This window comes from Populus nigra, chromosome 14 (genome assembly GCF_951802175.1).
Source record: "Populus nigra chromosome 14, ddPopNigr1.1, whole genome shotgun sequence".
Classification (NCBI taxonomy): domain Eukaryota; kingdom Viridiplantae; phylum Streptophyta; class Magnoliopsida; order Malpighiales; family Salicaceae; genus Populus; species Populus nigra.
In genome coordinates, this window is record NC_084865.1 from 3,861,951 (window position 1) to 3,878,859 (window position 16,909).

General features: G+C 30.8%; 1 protein-coding gene across 1 annotated transcript; it reads left to right on the forward strand.

Moving 5' to 3' along the window:
- Positions 1–1,107: 1,107 nt before the first annotated feature.
- LOC133673550 (ubiquitin carboxyl-terminal hydrolase 4-like) lies at positions 1,108–5,547 on the forward strand. The gene is made up of 6 exons (XM_062094419.1): positions 1,108–1,469; positions 1,954–2,070; positions 2,859–2,957; positions 3,072–3,260; positions 3,480–3,661; positions 4,770–5,547. Exons 1-6 carry the CDS (start codon positions 1,353–1,355, stop codon positions 5,176–5,178), a joined length of 1,113 nt encoding a protein of 370 aa, XP_061950403.1. The 5' UTR covers positions 1,108–1,352; the 3' UTR covers positions 5,179–5,547.
- The last annotated feature ends 11,362 nt before the right edge of the window (positions 5,548–16,909 follow it).

The following is a 16,909-nucleotide window of genomic DNA, read 5'->3' on the forward strand; positions in this document are numbered from 1 at the left end:
CTTTCAGTAAGTCCTCATCTTGTTTTATCATTTTTCAGTGAGATTTTTATGCACACGTACTAAGGATGAATTTGTTTTTCTTTAAAAAAAAAGGATAATATTGGTAATAAAATAGTAGACCATAAGACAATAATAGTTATTATTTAAAGTGGCTTTTACTTTAAAAATATATTAAAATAATATTTTTTATTTTAAAATTTTATTTTTATATTAGAATACCAAAATGATAAAAAAAATATATAAAAAAATAATTTCAAAAAAAAACATTTCAAAATCTTTAAAAACTCGACTGAAACACCATACCAAACACCTTGAAAGGCAAAAAAGCTGGTAATCATGGTTCATGAAAACAAAACGGGTCGGGCTCGTACTTTTTGTTTGTCGTCCTTTGAGCCTGTCCAGTCTGGCAGTTAGGGACACGTGACCAGCAGTGCTAACAGCAAAAGGTTATTCGCCGCTGGTACTAATATTTCTCTATGGGCAAACCCATAGTAACCCCAAACTATCTACTAGTTCTCAATTAGATTCCTAAGCTTTTAATGTTTTCAATTATATGCTTCTCAATTGAGAAAACTAATAGTTTAGAAGCTACTTGTTTATATATTTGGATAATTTTTAATTATTAATTATTTATAACCTGGTACTTATAGTTCGTTAAAATAATTATTTTGCTTATTTATTTGGATGATTTTTACATTTTAATTATTTATAGCTTGATCCCTATATTTTGTTAAAACAATTAATTAATCACTTTAATATACAGATAATTGAATTGTTTGTGTTTAATTTCCTTAATGTAGTAGTTTGTTTTTAAAAGTTCTTTCTCAAAAAAATTTTTCTATCTTATCTATTGCTCCTTTTCATTTTCTATTTATTTTAAAAAACAAAAAATAAATTAAATTAAAAAAATGAAACTAAAGGCAAGTTATAAATGAATTTAAAAAAAGGATTGAATATATAGTTTTTTAACTAATTTATTAATTTTGTTAAACTAGAAGGACTGATTTATAATTAACTTGAACTTTTACCATCTCACGCTCATCTCTAATATTTTTCATTTCTATCTCATTTAAAGGGATTTTTTTTTATAATAAATATTATATTTTTCTCTTGTTTTCTCCTCTCTCTCTCTCTCACAAAACCATACCATACCAGACAAACACAAACCCTCGTTCCGTTCCTTCCCTTCCCTTCCCTTCCACTACCAACAAAATCATAAAACAAAATTCTTATTTCCCAAACAAACCCTAACTAACAATCAAGATCACAGAGGCAGAGAAACTTGCTCGTTGATTAGGATGGTGGAATTAGTGAGTTGAATCGGGATCTGAGTTGACTCAATCGATGCAGTAATGGGTGCAGCAGGTTCTAAACTCGAGAAAGCTTTAGGCGACCAGTTTCCTGAGGGCGAACGATACTTCGGCCTCGAGAATTTCGGCAACACTTGTTACTGTAATAGCGTCTTGCAGGTCTCTTCTTCTCTCTTCAATTTCAATTATCTCTCGATTTAATCGTTTTCTACCTTATTTTATTTTAATTAGTTTCTCTTGTCTTGTGTTTTGATTATTTGACTTTTTTTCCCCTGTATTTGAATTTGATTATTTGATTTGTAATTCAGTGATTTAATTAGGTTAGACGCGGAGCATTTATGTTTTAGCCTTAAATATTGCAATTAAATTAGGTTCTTTTTAAGGCTTGGAATTGAAAATTTAGATGCAGAATTTTTGTGTTGGAAATTCAGCCACGGTTCTCACGTTGTGTTGAAAACTTTAAACTTTTTTATTTTAATTAATACTTTGTTAGTCAGTTTCTTTTGAGAATCATGGCTACATTTTCTCATAATTCATGTAGGTCTTTTTGATTGAATGTGATTTAAGTCATTGTATTTGGTTTATACTGATAGTGAAACAGGATGTACAGTTTTGAAAGCAGTGTTTTTTTTCTGTGATGCAGGCACTTTACTTTTGCGCACCATTTCGAGAACAGTTGTTAGAATATTATGCTAATAGTAAAAATATTGGGGATGCTGAAGAGAATCTCTTGACTTGCTTGGCAGACTTATTTACTCAGGTAATAATAATAACTCCATGGATTGTGTTTGAATCCTATTTATGTTAATACTTTGTTTTCTCCTTTTCTATATGTCAGTTTATGTTTTTCTTTTTTCTGTTTCATTTTGGTGCTTGTTCTCCTCTTGACCATCACTTTTATGTTGAATTTTCATGTCAAAAAGAGAGGGATAATTGAAGCCCATTTAGCTGTAAATCTTTCTCTAATGCTCTTTACTTGGTTTGCCCTTAAGGGAAAAAAACTTGATTCGGTATGCTATATTGGGATTCATGATATCTGCATCTTCTAATCAATGTTTCCTCTGCTCATGCAATACATGTAATTGAACGCTGAAGATTCTTTGTTTGGCATGCTTTTCTGAAGGTCTATTTCCTGCCTATATTAAATCAGACAACTTCACTGGTTTTGCTGTTTTACATTAGGAACGTGGTTAGAACTTGACTCATTGGGTTCTGAATCTATTTTCTTCTTGTGTTTGAACTAGTTTCCTTCATCATTATTTTCATTTCTTCTCCTTGAAGAGTCAAGACACAGAACAAGCCAGACCTAAGTGTTTGTCAAAATTTTTTTACTTGGTTTGCTGTCAATAGCTTTGATAGCATCCTAATAAACAAGAAATTTCGTGGCACTTGCATACTTTCTGCATGCTTGTGTACTGTGCGCATTTCACTAAACTAATGAGAAAGGAGGGGAAAAGGGAGTTTCCTGTACAGAGAACATATATTTGTTACTTATTTAGTAGCTCAGCCATGGTGCTGGAGCTAACTGTTGATATTTCTTTTGCATAGATAAGTTCACAGAAGAAGAAAACAGGTGTCATTGCTCCAAAGCGTTTCGTACAGAGATTGAAAAAACAAAATGAACTTTTCCGAAGCTATATGCACCAGGTATGTGTTCATTATATCTGATTACAAGTCTGGGGATTGATCGGATACAAAATGTAATATGATATAGTAAAACAATGCCGAGGATTGAACACTGTCTCTCTGTTTTTCATGCAGGATGCACATGAATTTTTGAATTTTTTGCTTAATGAACTGGTTGACATCCTGGAGAAAGAAGCCCAAGCTGTTAAAAGTGAACCTGAAACCTCTTCCCCACCTGAAAAAACTGCAAATGGACCAAAGCATGCTCAGGCAAATGGTGTTTCAAAGGAGCCTTTGGTTACCTGGGTGCACAAAAATTTTCAGGTGACTTTGCCTAGCCAATCCTTGCATTCTAAATTCATCATTTTGCATGTTGTGGATTTTAAATGCAGTTCATTGAACTTAATATGAATTTGTATTTTTAGTTCCTCCACGTGCATTGTTTTATGGAGATGGAATTTGCCTTTGCCTTTTCTCTTTACTTCACTCTTCCCTCCTTCAGGGATAGAGTTCTCGTCCTCTCTGACATGTATGTATACTCAGGGAATACTTACCAATGAGACAAGGTGCTTGCAATGTGAGACTGTGACAGCAAGAGATGAAACGTTTTTTGACTTGAGCCTTGATATTGAACAAAACAGTTCCATAACAAGCTGCTTGAAGAATTTTAGTTCCACAGAGACTTTGAATGCAGAGGATAAGTTTTTCTGTGACAAGTGCTGCAGGTAGGCACATTTTGCTCAATTATCATTTGTCATTGACTTGTATCCGTTCTGGATAACCACCTTTATATTTGTTGAAAACTTGTGTTCTAGTATTTGTTTATGAGTTGTGTGTATGGTACAATTTAGTCACAGTTTCTTATGGAATTATTGTACAGGATGAGATTTCACTCACCTGGACAATTATTGACTGCTCAGAACTTGGCTGAGAGATTACAGTGACATTAAAGCATTCAAAAATCTCTTGAATGAAGATATAATTATATTTTATTTTCATGCAAGGGATGTTGATGAATGATTTGTTCTTGTTGTTTTTAGCTTAAAGGCTTTTTTCTCCTCTCATAAGTAAAACAAGATGTGGAAATGTAAAGTAGATTGAGTCTGGCGGCTTGGTTTGCTTTCCTGAATGGTTTCTAAACTACTATTTACATATTTCATATGTATAAAGAAAGTGAAATAACATATCAACTTCTATGCAAAGAAGGCAGATGAACCATATACTCCTTGAATTGAATTGACCCTATATATATATGCATAGGAAAAATAAAGTTAAAATTTTCTGGCATGAAGCTCAAGCGTACAAGTGAAGGATTTTGATGAAGAGATGATAAACTTTATGAACTCCAATATCGGAGCGGGGTTTCCTAAGTCTGCTGGTTTTACTGTCACTGGGCTTGTGTGGGGGTTCAGGATGGGAGAGCTTCTTACATTTTTTCTAATTTTATAATTGTGTACAGAAGGGTAATGGATTTTGATTGCTGGATAGTTGAGTGTAAGATGGCTTATGTTAATAAAAGGTTAAATGCTGTTCTTTCTGTGCTGTGCTGTGGAAAATATAATTTGACAAAACAAATCATGATAGCTTTTCCAACTGAAGTTTTGGTGTCTTTCCTCTAGAACAGGACAATCTTATTATGTTTTTTACTTTACATATTATTCGTTTTAGCTGGCAGTGCAGAATTCTTCAGATTCTTCTTGAACTTCTAATGAGGTGTTTGAACTTTCCACTGTTGATTTGGATGATGGCTCTACCTCTGTTGTTTTGGAGTCAAGTGCTTGAGCATTTCTAGTCTAGTAATTGTGCATTAAATCTTTTTTTTTTCCTGTGCAGTTTGCAAGAAGCACAAAAGAGGATGAAGATAAAGAAGCCTCCTCATATCCTGGTCATCCATTTGAAGAGGTTTAAATACATTGAGCAGCTTGGTCGGTACAAGAAATTGTCTTACCGAGTTGTCTTCCCACTTGAGCTGAAGCTGAGCAATACTGTGGAAGATGCAGATATAGAATACTCTCTATTTGCCGTTGTTGTCCATGTGGGAAGTGGACCTAATCACGGGCACTATGTGAGCCTTGTGAAGAGCCACAACCACTGGTTATTTTTCGATGATGAAAATGTTGAGATGATTGACGAGTCTGCTGTGCAGACATTTTTTGGGTCAGCGCAGGAATATTCAAGTAATACGGATCACGGGTATATCTTATTTTACGAGAGCATTGGTGCTAGTAACAACAAGAGTTGAGAGGAGGGGGCATTTGGTTTTACAAGTAGGTATTTAAATCATTTGGACTGGACTTATCTTTTGTTTAATCTGTTATTATTGTTTTTTCTTTTCCCTTTTGTCCTTCAAACAATGGGAAGAGCTCTCAAATGTCCACATTTGAGATGATGATGATGATGATGATGATGATTGTGACAAATGTATACTTGGGTTATTTCCATGTACAGTGGATGGTGGAAGCTCACCATCCTTGTGTTTTTCCAGAATAAGAGGATAAAAGAGCAGTGTATATGGTTTGAAAATTTCACAGAAACAGCAGCTTGTATTGTTCATGGTTGAGAATGTTCCAAAAGCAGAAATACAATCCAGTTGGAAAATTGGTTGGAGCAATCCTCGTATTAGTGAATTTGTTCTAACGTCTTTGTAGATCTTATTGGCCATTGATCATTATGCATGCCATAGGATGATTCCCTACAAGCCTTTAACCTTCATGGTCGTTTTGTATTTGCTATCAATCCAGGCTCAAATTTAGGCTCTTTCCATCGAATCCTTCTTGTGCGTGTATTATTGACTTGGATGTAATTGGAAATAGTCGTTGCTCAATTCTTCGAGTCAGGGCTGGTGAGTCCTAACTCGATGAATATTTTGGAAGGTACAGATACAACTTCTACAGCGCCTTCCGAGAAATTTCTACCAATCATTCTTTGGGAGTGGATTTAGATTGGTGGCCTGGGTTTTTGCTGGGTCGGGTTAATTTTTTTTGCAGTGTAAAAAATTGGTACTTAAGAGCTGTCATTGTATTTTAAAGAACAAAAAAAATTATCACGAGTGAACATCTTGAAAAGAGAACTGAGAACTTAAAAAAAATGATTGTCAATCAATAAAAATAAAAATGTAGAAGGATGAAAATCAAAGTAAAAGAAAGTATTAAAAAGTAAAGTACTAGCCATACATGCATAATAACATCATATAAAACAAAACATAAAATAAATTTAATTTTAAAGAGAATTGAATTTTGACGGACAATAAAAAAAGATAAAAAAATGATATAAAAAAACCCCCAAGCTACCCGGATAAACTTCTCACTTAGATCACGAGACAGTGGTAACCTGACTCAAAAGAAAACCAAAGAAAATAACGAAGTTTATTTTTTAAAACAAACAACTTCAAAGGATGTAACAAGAAAAGAAAACGATGTCAACCCGTATCAACTTTTTAAACTCATGACCACAAAGAGTAACTAAACTAAAAGCATCGCATCTAGAAAACAACTATTTTAAAACTTGGTCCTACCCGATAGGCTAACTCGTGACCTAAGTGACCTTTGGCTTAAACTAGTTTGAGTTTCAAAAGAAATTGGGGGAGAATTGATCAAGTGTAAGACGACTAAAAACTTAGGTTGACTATGTTTCGGTTAACCTGGAGAAAATCTAGTGAAAACCCGTTGACTATTTTCCTTTTAAAAAAGAAATGGTATCATTTTGATTTTTTTATAAAACAAAAAAATTTGGTCGACTTGAACTAACTCGAGTCAACCCACTCGACCCATGATCTGATAATTGTTTCAGATAGACTCCTGGGTAGGGCCTAGAAACAATAGAAAAAACCAAGAAGACCAAATCTCAATAAATGAGATGTCGAATTATAAAATAAATAAATAAATAAAGGATTAAAAAATAGCAATTAAGAGAACAAGGATCTTATTTAAAAAAACAAATTGAGAGGGTAAACAAAAAAAATTGAATTAAAGAGAAAAATTAAAAAATAAAATTAGCTAATGAATCCAAAATAAAAATTAAGAGAATGAGGACTAAATCTTAAAAAAAATTAAAAAAAAATCAAGATTATGGATTTAAGGATGAAATTAAAAACAAATTAAAATTTGATAAAAAAAAAAGCTAAGAATCAAAATTAAAAATAAAAACATTGAGAACCAAAACTTAAATATCAACACATATTAAATTAAAGAAAAAAAATTGAAAAGAAAAATCAAATTCATAAAAGAATAAAAAAACAAAGAATACCAATTTCCAACTAACGTAATGATAATGGATGAAATTTTAAAAAAATAATTAAAAATAACTAAAGCTAACCTGACCCAACCTTTAGAACTTGTAATACATATCATGAGGCTGAATCACAACATAAAAAACAAACCTGAAAAAATAATAATGTAAAATTTCTAAACAACAATAATAATTAGGGATAAACTTGAAAAAAAATTAAAAAAATGGTTTAAAAATGTAGATTTGAAAAGAAAGAGAACCAAATTTGACACCAAAAGAAAATAAAACAAAATAATAAGGGATAAAATTGAAAAAAAATCAATTAAGAAAAGGATAAGAACAACTAAAAATAATAATCAAAAGAACGAGGACATATTTGATATAAAAATAAAATGTTAAGGGATATAAAGGATTCAAGACCAAATACATCACAATTACAAAAATAAGGATCAAATCTAATATAAAAATCAAGTATAAATTGATGAAATTGAAAAAACAATGAACTTAATAAATAATTTAAGACCAAATACATTACAATCAAAAGAATAAGGACCAATTTAATATATAAATTAAGTGTCAATGGATGAAATTGAAAAAACAAATTAACTCAATAAATTATTCAAGACTAAATACATTATAATCTAAAGAATGAAGACTTAATTTAACTTAACAAACAAATAGCTAGACTTTCTTGTTTTCTTGCAATGGCTATCATGATTTTCTAGGAGAAGAGATAGCAAAGAGGGAGGGAAAAACTCGTGGTCGTAGCTCCTTCATATGATAGCTATGAACACGTGCCTCACCACCATAATAGGGGTGATAAGGCGTGTCATCACTCATATTTTGGTTATTCCTCAAATTCACTTCATTTTCTTCCAAAATAAATAAAATAAAAAGGCTGACAACGTGGAAAAAGCAAGCCGATGAAGATTTCAAACATATAGGAAAATCAAGCTGTAATTTTGGATGAACTTCAAAGCTTAATTGTACCTAATTATACCCAAGACTAAAGAAACAAATCAGATTCAAGGTCAAATTAAATTATTTTTGGACAAATCTGCATAAAAATTAAGTCCAATGACATAATTAAATTTTTAATAGGCCAATTTGATTTAATCATGGGCCAAATTAAAATATAATTATGTTTAAAAAATAATTTAGATTCAATTGAAGGATTTAATTAAGTGCAAGGACTTAAATTATATTTTAAATGGGTCAAATTCATTTTATTAGGGGCTTAATTGGTGAAAAATTAAGTTTGGAAGTCTAATTTAGGTTTAATTGAGAAGATTGAAATTTTAGAAAACCAAATTTAATTTTTACCAACTCAATTGATTGAAATCAAGGGAAAAATTACAAGAAAATCAAAGTTTTAAAGTCCATTAGGGGTTAAATTGAAAAGTGAGGAACAAATAAGGAAACACCAATCTTATAATATTATTAGAGAACACTCTTGCATTTCCATAGTGTAGAATCCAGATTGTTGTGCGAGCAAATATGTTCGATGATTCGGACAAAACATGTATTATTCATAGTAAAACATCTATAAAACAATGTCATAAAGATGTTAAGGAGCATCTCTACCTCTTAAATAGTAATAAAACTAGAAAAAAAATTTATCATTAATGTAGTATCCATACATATGTGCAAAAAAAAAAAATTATTATTATTTTTAACCTTTATTATTTGTAATATAATATTAACAATAAACTTAGCTTTTTTATGGTTATTTTTCTAATGTATTAAAAAGTGTGTTGTGTGCTTTGAAAGTAAAATACAATGTAATCAAACATATTGAGTAAATAATTATATAGTTAATAATTAGATACCGTTATGCTATGATGAGTAAAGGAAACTTTTCAAGAAATTATGTCGTGGTGGATCTAAATAATCTTTTAGTATGGATTAATGGGAGAGGACTTGACTTATTACAGTCTGGAATAATTTCAGAGTTTCCAATATCATGGATTAACATGTTTTATTTTTTACCTAGATCCTTATTTAGAGGAACCAAAGAGTGAGTGATAACCCAATATTCTTGGGTTCAACCAAGTTCTAAGCCCAAGCATATATAAGTCTAATGAACTATTAGACCTAGTATTATTGGGCTCAGCTAAGCATTGAGCCTAAGCATATACAAGTCTAACAAGCTGTCAAACCCAACATCCTTGAACATAGCCAAACGCTAAGCCCAAACATATATGAGTCTGGTAAGCTGTCATACCCAGCATCTTTGGGAGCAACCACACTCTAGGCCCATTGCCAAACCTAGCATCCTTGGGCCTAGCCAAATAATGAGCTCAAGCATATACAAGGTTTACAAGCTGCTAAACCCAACATCTTCAAGCTCAACCAAACGTTGAGCCCAAGTACATGTGGCTCTAGAAATGTTGTTGGGATTCATATTAGACCACAAGATTCTAATGAGTCAGAGATATGAATTTTGAGCCCTTCTCTCCACCAAAAGGTAAGAATCTTTAATTATAAAAACTTATTGAATCTTTAAAAGAAAGGGTTTTCAATCTTTATTCTTGACTGCAAATTTATTTTCAAAGTATCTCTCTAAAATATCATTGATTTTCCTCTAAAAAAGATACTTAAACATTGAAGAATCTCTAAATTCACTAAAAAGACATTTTGTAGGTACCGATCACCTTAGCTTTCCAAACATCAAAACCAACTAGTAGCCACCTTGCCTTGGAAGAATAGATTAGATTGCTAGAATTATGAGATGAACTGATTCTTCAAAACATAAATTTTGCCTCCAATCTACTTGAATTTTTTGGTACCTCATTAACTATCACTGTCTATAAGAAACCGATCAAAAAATCATCAATTGTTCCTTTAGAACTGGTTTATTGACATCCATAATCACCATCAAAGGCAAAAAATCAAGACACTCATGAAATGAAACACATCACAAACCTCCCTACAGTTGTTGGTATATTTGCTCCAACAGAACTTTAACAACTCTTTAATAAGAAATAAGGAAGGTTGTGCAATAATTTGATCACTCTAAGTCAAAGTATGCTTTATGTTACTCTGATTATGAAATAAGAAGTAAGGAAACCAACATTTCGGTATTTCTTATGAATACCAATCAATCTGTTCAACCCATCTTAGTTACCAATCATTCTGACAATCCTATCCGGAAGCTAATATTTCAACATTCCTCATGAATACCAATCAATACAGCTAACCCATATTGGTTGTCAATCATTCCTGTATTTTTATTTGGAAGCCAATATTCTAGTATTACTTACGAATACCAATCAATTCGGTCAACCCATCTTGGTTGCTAATCATTCCGACATTTCTATTCGGAAGCTAATATTTTGGTATTCCTTATCACTCTAGTCAACCCACCTTGGTTGCCAATCATTAAGGCATTCTCATTCAGAATCCAATATTCTAGTATTCCTTATGAATATCAATCAATCCGTTCAACCCATCTTCATTGTCAATCATTACGGTATTTCTATTTGAAATCTAATAATCTGGTTAACTTATCTTGATTGTCATTCAACCCGACATTCTTTAACGAATACCAATCAATCCTTATATCATATATATCTTTCTTTCTAGGTCTATTAATAATATCACTATCCATATTTTTCATATATCAATTAGTTAACACATAAAAGTAAAGAAAACTTTTAAAGAATAATTTCTATAAAGAATAATTTTTAAAGAATAATTTCTATAAGGTACCAATGTATTTATGTGCAATCTGGCTATACCTCATGCCTCTGACTCGCTGAACCACCCCAATAGTATCCCTTGCATTGATAGGTTTTCAAATTCATTATTATTATTATTATATCCAAAAATACTCTTTACTCGTCATAATACCTATCACTCGGTTATTCTTCCATGATCAAATTCATTTCTCTTTTTATATCATTTTAGTTGCATATAAATAAACACAAATTCCATTTCATCTTGGTTAAATCTTAAACACAACTACAAGCATAAATACCACAAAAGTCACTTAAAGTTCAACAATTTATCAAAGGCATTCAACTCCTAAAACATCCAAAAAATTCCTCTTTATCATATTAAAATAGAACCATTCATAAAAATCATTATCCACATGCTTAGTTATCAAAATTTCTATGCAATTTACAATCTCTCTAACAATTTTATGATTTCATCATTTCAAATCCAACCATTTAATTTTTTTTTCAATGTTTCATTATCTTATTAATTCAACTCAATTAAAAATCATTATTCACATGTTCATACACATACTACACAATTCATGGACAGTATCATAGACACAAAATTTTCCATTTCTGCTTCTAAATGGTCGACCATAGGATTTCCTTATCTATTCAAAAATTTTTGTTATCTTATCATTATTTCACTCCTATTACAACCCACAAGGGTCCTAGAAATTCAATTTTCAAGAAATTTACCTTTTTCTCTAAACTTATCTCAAGAACCTTAATTTTGTTCTTTGATTAATTTTGCTTAAAATCACTACATTCTTGTTCTAATTGATACAAAAGAGTTTAAACATCTTACCTAGTTGCTGAAGGTATTCCAAAGGTCAAACCATCAAGACTTTTCCAAAGTTTCTCATTTTTTTCTCTTTTCCCTTCATTTTCTTTCTCTAATTAAATCTTCTCTCTCTTTGATTTTTAGTGTGCAAGTGTTTTTCTCTCTTAAAAGCCTCTCTTTTCACTCACAATCATTTTATAACCCTTCAAAGTAAGAGGAAGGAAAAAGAAATGAAAATATTATTTTTCTCCCTTAATTAAACCCTGTCAATTTTAAGAAAGTAGTAGCTAAAACAATTTGATTTTTTTTAGAAATGGTCCAATCAATTCGCTAAATTGGTCTAATTGTTTTTCAAAAGGGCTAGACCAATTTTTCTATTGGAAAAAATTATATTTTCAACCATAAACCCTTCTTCTTTTATCTTTTTAACTATTTTTCTTTTTTTTTTTATTTTATCTTATTATACCATAATTTTGATTATTTCTAATTTATCTCGGGGTTTACAGTCAATCTCATCCTTGAAAAAATATACAATCGCATTAGGGAGACCATGTCAATCCATTTCAATGTAAATTGTGCAATTGCACTAGAGAAACTGAGTTGATCCCTCTCAAAGTAAATTATGTCATTAAATTAGAGAGACCAAGTCCATCTCATTCTTGAAAGATTATGGAGACATTGCCCTGAATATCATCTGGAGAAAAGAAAACATTGTTATTTTGAATAATTCAATTCATATATAAGAAACTTACATTCTTAGTCATTTACCGTTGTACATTTTTATTTCCCTTTAATGTATAATCAACTTGATGAGATTCTGTTGAGATCTTGATCTCAGTTCTAACTAAGAAAATAGAGTTTATCTAATAGATGTGCCATCATTGTAGGCTTTTCAAAGTCTCGAGGCTCCAACTACATTCGTCAACACAAGTTGTCATGCTAGGGGTCTTAGTATTAGGACAATTAGGCAACAAAATTCATCACTGTTGAGAAAACTAGGATATAGTTTAGTTTTTTTTTATGAAAGGTTTAACTGTATTGAAGAAGAAAGAATTTACAAAGTGAATGAGAGGCATACCTCTCGGAGAACAGGAAACAAGAAGAAAAATCAATTGAAATAACAAACATAGGAATAGTATAGAAAGGAAAAAGGAAAGTATTTGGGAACAAGTGATTTGTTTTTACATACCCCTTTTGCTTTATCTTTTTATGTTTGGAAATCCATATATCGTAACTTTGTCGAAATGAAAAAAAAAGGTTTTAATTATAAAAGTGGTCACTGGTGAGGATAACTCATTTTGGTTAGACAGATGGTATGGAGATTCAAAGTTAGTGAACTGTGTTAACTTGGTATATTAATCTGAAGAACATTTAAGAATGGCAGACTTTATTTCAAATTAAGTAAGGATCAGATAAAAAGGTTTCATTTGTTTTTGTGGTGCGATCTGAGTTTTGTATCAATCATATATTTGAATGTGTGTTAATCAACACACACTTTAATTTTGTATAGATCCCACTGAAAACTCTTTTGAAACTTTAGTTAAGAAAAAGCTACAATTCACAGCTTTTTTTTAATCTACTTTTTCAAACCACAACTATAAAAACTATCATATGACAAACACGCATGAAGAACAAGTAAATAATTAATAATTTTTTTAATTGTATTTAATGAAGTGGTTTAATTGAAAAATAAAAATTCTTTGATAATATAATATAATGGATTAAAAAAAAGGGATAATTAAAAAAAACCCTTCCTATACTTCAATCCATTTTTCATTTTCAATCTAAATTTTGAGAAATTATGGTTTTCCTTTTAAACTTTAGGAATTTCATTACACTTTATATCCTACTTTTTTGCTCTAAAATAAAAGTCAACCATTATTTATGTTTTTCCATTGTAATAATTTTAATGACTAAAGTGCCTTTAATAACTAAAAATAAGGAAAAAGGATTATGTTATTGTTGGACTTGTTTTTTTTTTAAAAAAATTGTTGCATAATGTCCTACTATTTATAAAAATGTCATTAAAGTCATGTATATAATAGATCCAACAACAATTCTTGATCAAATTGAAGACAACCAAAAGCATAAAAATTCACAAAAAAAAAGTTTTTTTTATCAGTTTTAACCAAAAGCAACAATTCTCTAGTGTTGTTCACCATTTTAACCTAATAAAAAACACCACTAAAACTAATATTAGGTAGATATATATGTTACAAAAATTTCCTATAACATATCTACACCTTCCAGCAACATTTCTTCATATTCCAACAACAATACAAATTCTGCAAACACACACAATCCAAAATTACCAAGTGAACATTAAATCCAACACACACACGTGCACACATTACCAAAATCAACCACAAAATTACCATAATAATGTCATCATATTCATCAAATACTAATAGCTTACAAACTTGCAATAACTTGAATAGACTAAAGTTCAAGAACAGAAAGTGCATGAAATATGAAAAAAGAGTAGTTGTCATGATATCGAAAACAAATGCAAGTAAAAACAAGTTTTTCTATAAATGCGATGATAAGTTATGCAAAGATACATTCATTGATTGGTGCAAACCTATTAATGATATCGAGTTAACCATTAGATAGGGAGGAGGTGTTAATGAAATTGATCGAATACTAAATGAAGTGCAGAAGACTAAAGATGATATATATCGAGTTTGAATTAAGAATCACAAAATGGAGGCTAGTTTTATAAGTGTAAAGTTGTTAATGGTTTGTAATTTAATGTGTAATTTTACTATTCCTAACTACGATACTGTTCATCATATTTAAATTAAATGAATAACAATAGTGAATTCATGCACTAAACATCATGCATGTTTAAGCAAAACATACACTAAATATTATACCTCATAATACATACTCCAATAATTCATAATGCATACTTTAATCAATGTAACTAATCTGGATTGGGTGTTGAGATGATGATGTTCTAACATCATTGTAACTTCCAACACCCATCACACATCTGCCAACACCCTTACACCTTTATTAGAACTCCTGACAGCTATGCCAACACCTATAACACCCATACCAACACCCATAACACTCATGTTAACTCTCATAACACCCATGTCAGCACCCCTCACAGTTATGCCAACATTTATAACACTAACATGATCCCTTTCAGAACCCCTCAGACCCCCTTTACCACTCAAACTCATTGTAACACAACTTGAACTTACAACACCATGAAATCCTCTAGATTATTCAGTAGTATTTCTTTGACAAGTCCTTGAATTGTGTCCATATTGCTTGTATATATTGCACCTTAAAGAATATGTTATTTTCCTATATCTTTTACCTATTAAACATAATGCAGAGTTGCCTCTCATGCACTCCATTTCTTATAGAACTATACAAGGCATATGAAAACCATCTCCAAGTGTCACTTTTTTTTGCCTCTACGATGGTATATGCAACTGAAAAAATTCCATTATTATCATCCAACCCCACCACTAATAATAAGACACCTTCATATTGATGTTTTAAATAACATCCATTAATGCTAATGAAAGGTCTATAACCATTGACAAACCCCTCCTTTTAAGCCTTTAAATACACATAAAATCTCTAAAACTTCCTTGGTACCTTCAGAATTAAAATTAGGGTTATACCCCTTAAGATGTCTCTTCAAATAATAGTCATGTTTAACTTTGTATTCTTTAAACACTTCCCTAAAATGATCGACATTACAAAATATCTGACATTCCCGGAACTTAATTGATCCATCAACTCCCACTTAAAATGTCTTGCATTTAAAAACAGAGGTGGGATCAACCTTTGGCTTTTTATGCTTGTTCCCGATCATTCTACTTTCATCTTTAGAAACCTCAAAACTATTGTCTGATTTTGCACTAAATGCAATATTATCATCATCTTCGTCGCAGTTTATCTTCCATTCATCCTCTGATTCTAAACCACTTAACAAACTTTTACCAAAACATACATCACCATCTAAGCTAGCAATTCATTCATCTTTTTCTTCATTAACAAATTCAAATCCTTCCTCATTGGAAGGATATAATTATCATTTATCTTCTCCTCATCATCTGCCTATTTATCACCACCTTTATAATGCACACTATTAGTGCCAACATTTACCCTTTTGGTTCTTTCACTTCCTAAATTGTCTTTATCAAAATTCCTAATAAAATTAGGGGTTTTTATGTTTAGTTAACAAAATATGCATTACAAAAAGAAAACAATAGTTTAAACATTACTACAACACTTAATATTGTAATCAAGTTAGCTAGAAACCAATTAATATAGGGCTAAATTTTTTTGATTATTTTGTTAAATTAAGTGTATATTCACAATATTTTAACCATTACCCATTAATTTAACATAAAATAACCCCACACACGTGCCATTGAATCACAATTCAATTAAAAAACTTTCCTCACCACTATCATTCATTGTTCCTAACAAATAAGGTTGAATAAAATAATATCAATAAGAGGTTTTAAGCTCGCAAAGAAATTAAATATAAAAATACAAATGATCATGCTTTAAATATAGTGTTTCTATATGGATACATGTTTGTAGAGAGAGAAGAGAGACTAGAAAGAAAAATCATGTTTTGAAGAGACAAACAAGTTTGTCAGAAAATTATATAGATTAACATTTATTATATAAAAACAAACATGTCTTTTCTTTTAATTTGATTTTTCCCATTGACTACCTTAACAAACTATAATTTTTTAAACCTTAGATTAAAAACAAAAAAGAGAAAATATTGGGGGTTTGTTTTATAGCTATCCCTAAAAAGAAATAATTACAAAAATAATGATGTATTATATTATGGAATAGAGACTTTGGGAATCAAAGAATTTTACCATGTTGAAAAACAAAAAATTACTTTCCGAACAATTTGCATGTAATCAATTAACTACCAATTGCAAATCCATTAGTGCATGGACCTCTCACTGCTACATGGTTAAAAGGGGTAACAAAATTTTTAGTTAAAAAAACGTGGAGTTTAAAAATTTGCACCATAAAAAGGAAATACCACAAAAACAAGCCAATTCCTCCTAGCATATTTTGCCACCGAAGCCTCAAGGCTGCGGCAAGAAGAGTCTTCTAAGTTTCTGGAATGCAGAATTTCTATCAGAGATGCCTGCTTTAAATTCTTTTGAAAAAAACCTACCGCCCTCAATTTGTTTGTTGTGGAAAAGCTTCAACGCAAATACTAGATCCCCATGAACGCCAACCAC

Coding starts and splice junctions, on each gene's coding strand:
- LOC133673550 (XM_062094419.1), top strand. CDS start 1,353: ATGGGTGCAGCAGGTTCTAAACTCGAGAAAGCTTTAGGCGACCAGTTT. Junction 1,470..1,953: donor ACTGTAATAGCGTCTTGCAG/GTCTCTTCTTCT, acceptor TCTGTGATGCAG/GCACTTTACTTTTGCGCACC. Junction 2,071..2,858: donor TGGCAGACTTATTTACTCAG/GTAATAATAATA, acceptor TCTTTTGCATAG/ATAAGTTCACAGAAGAAGAA.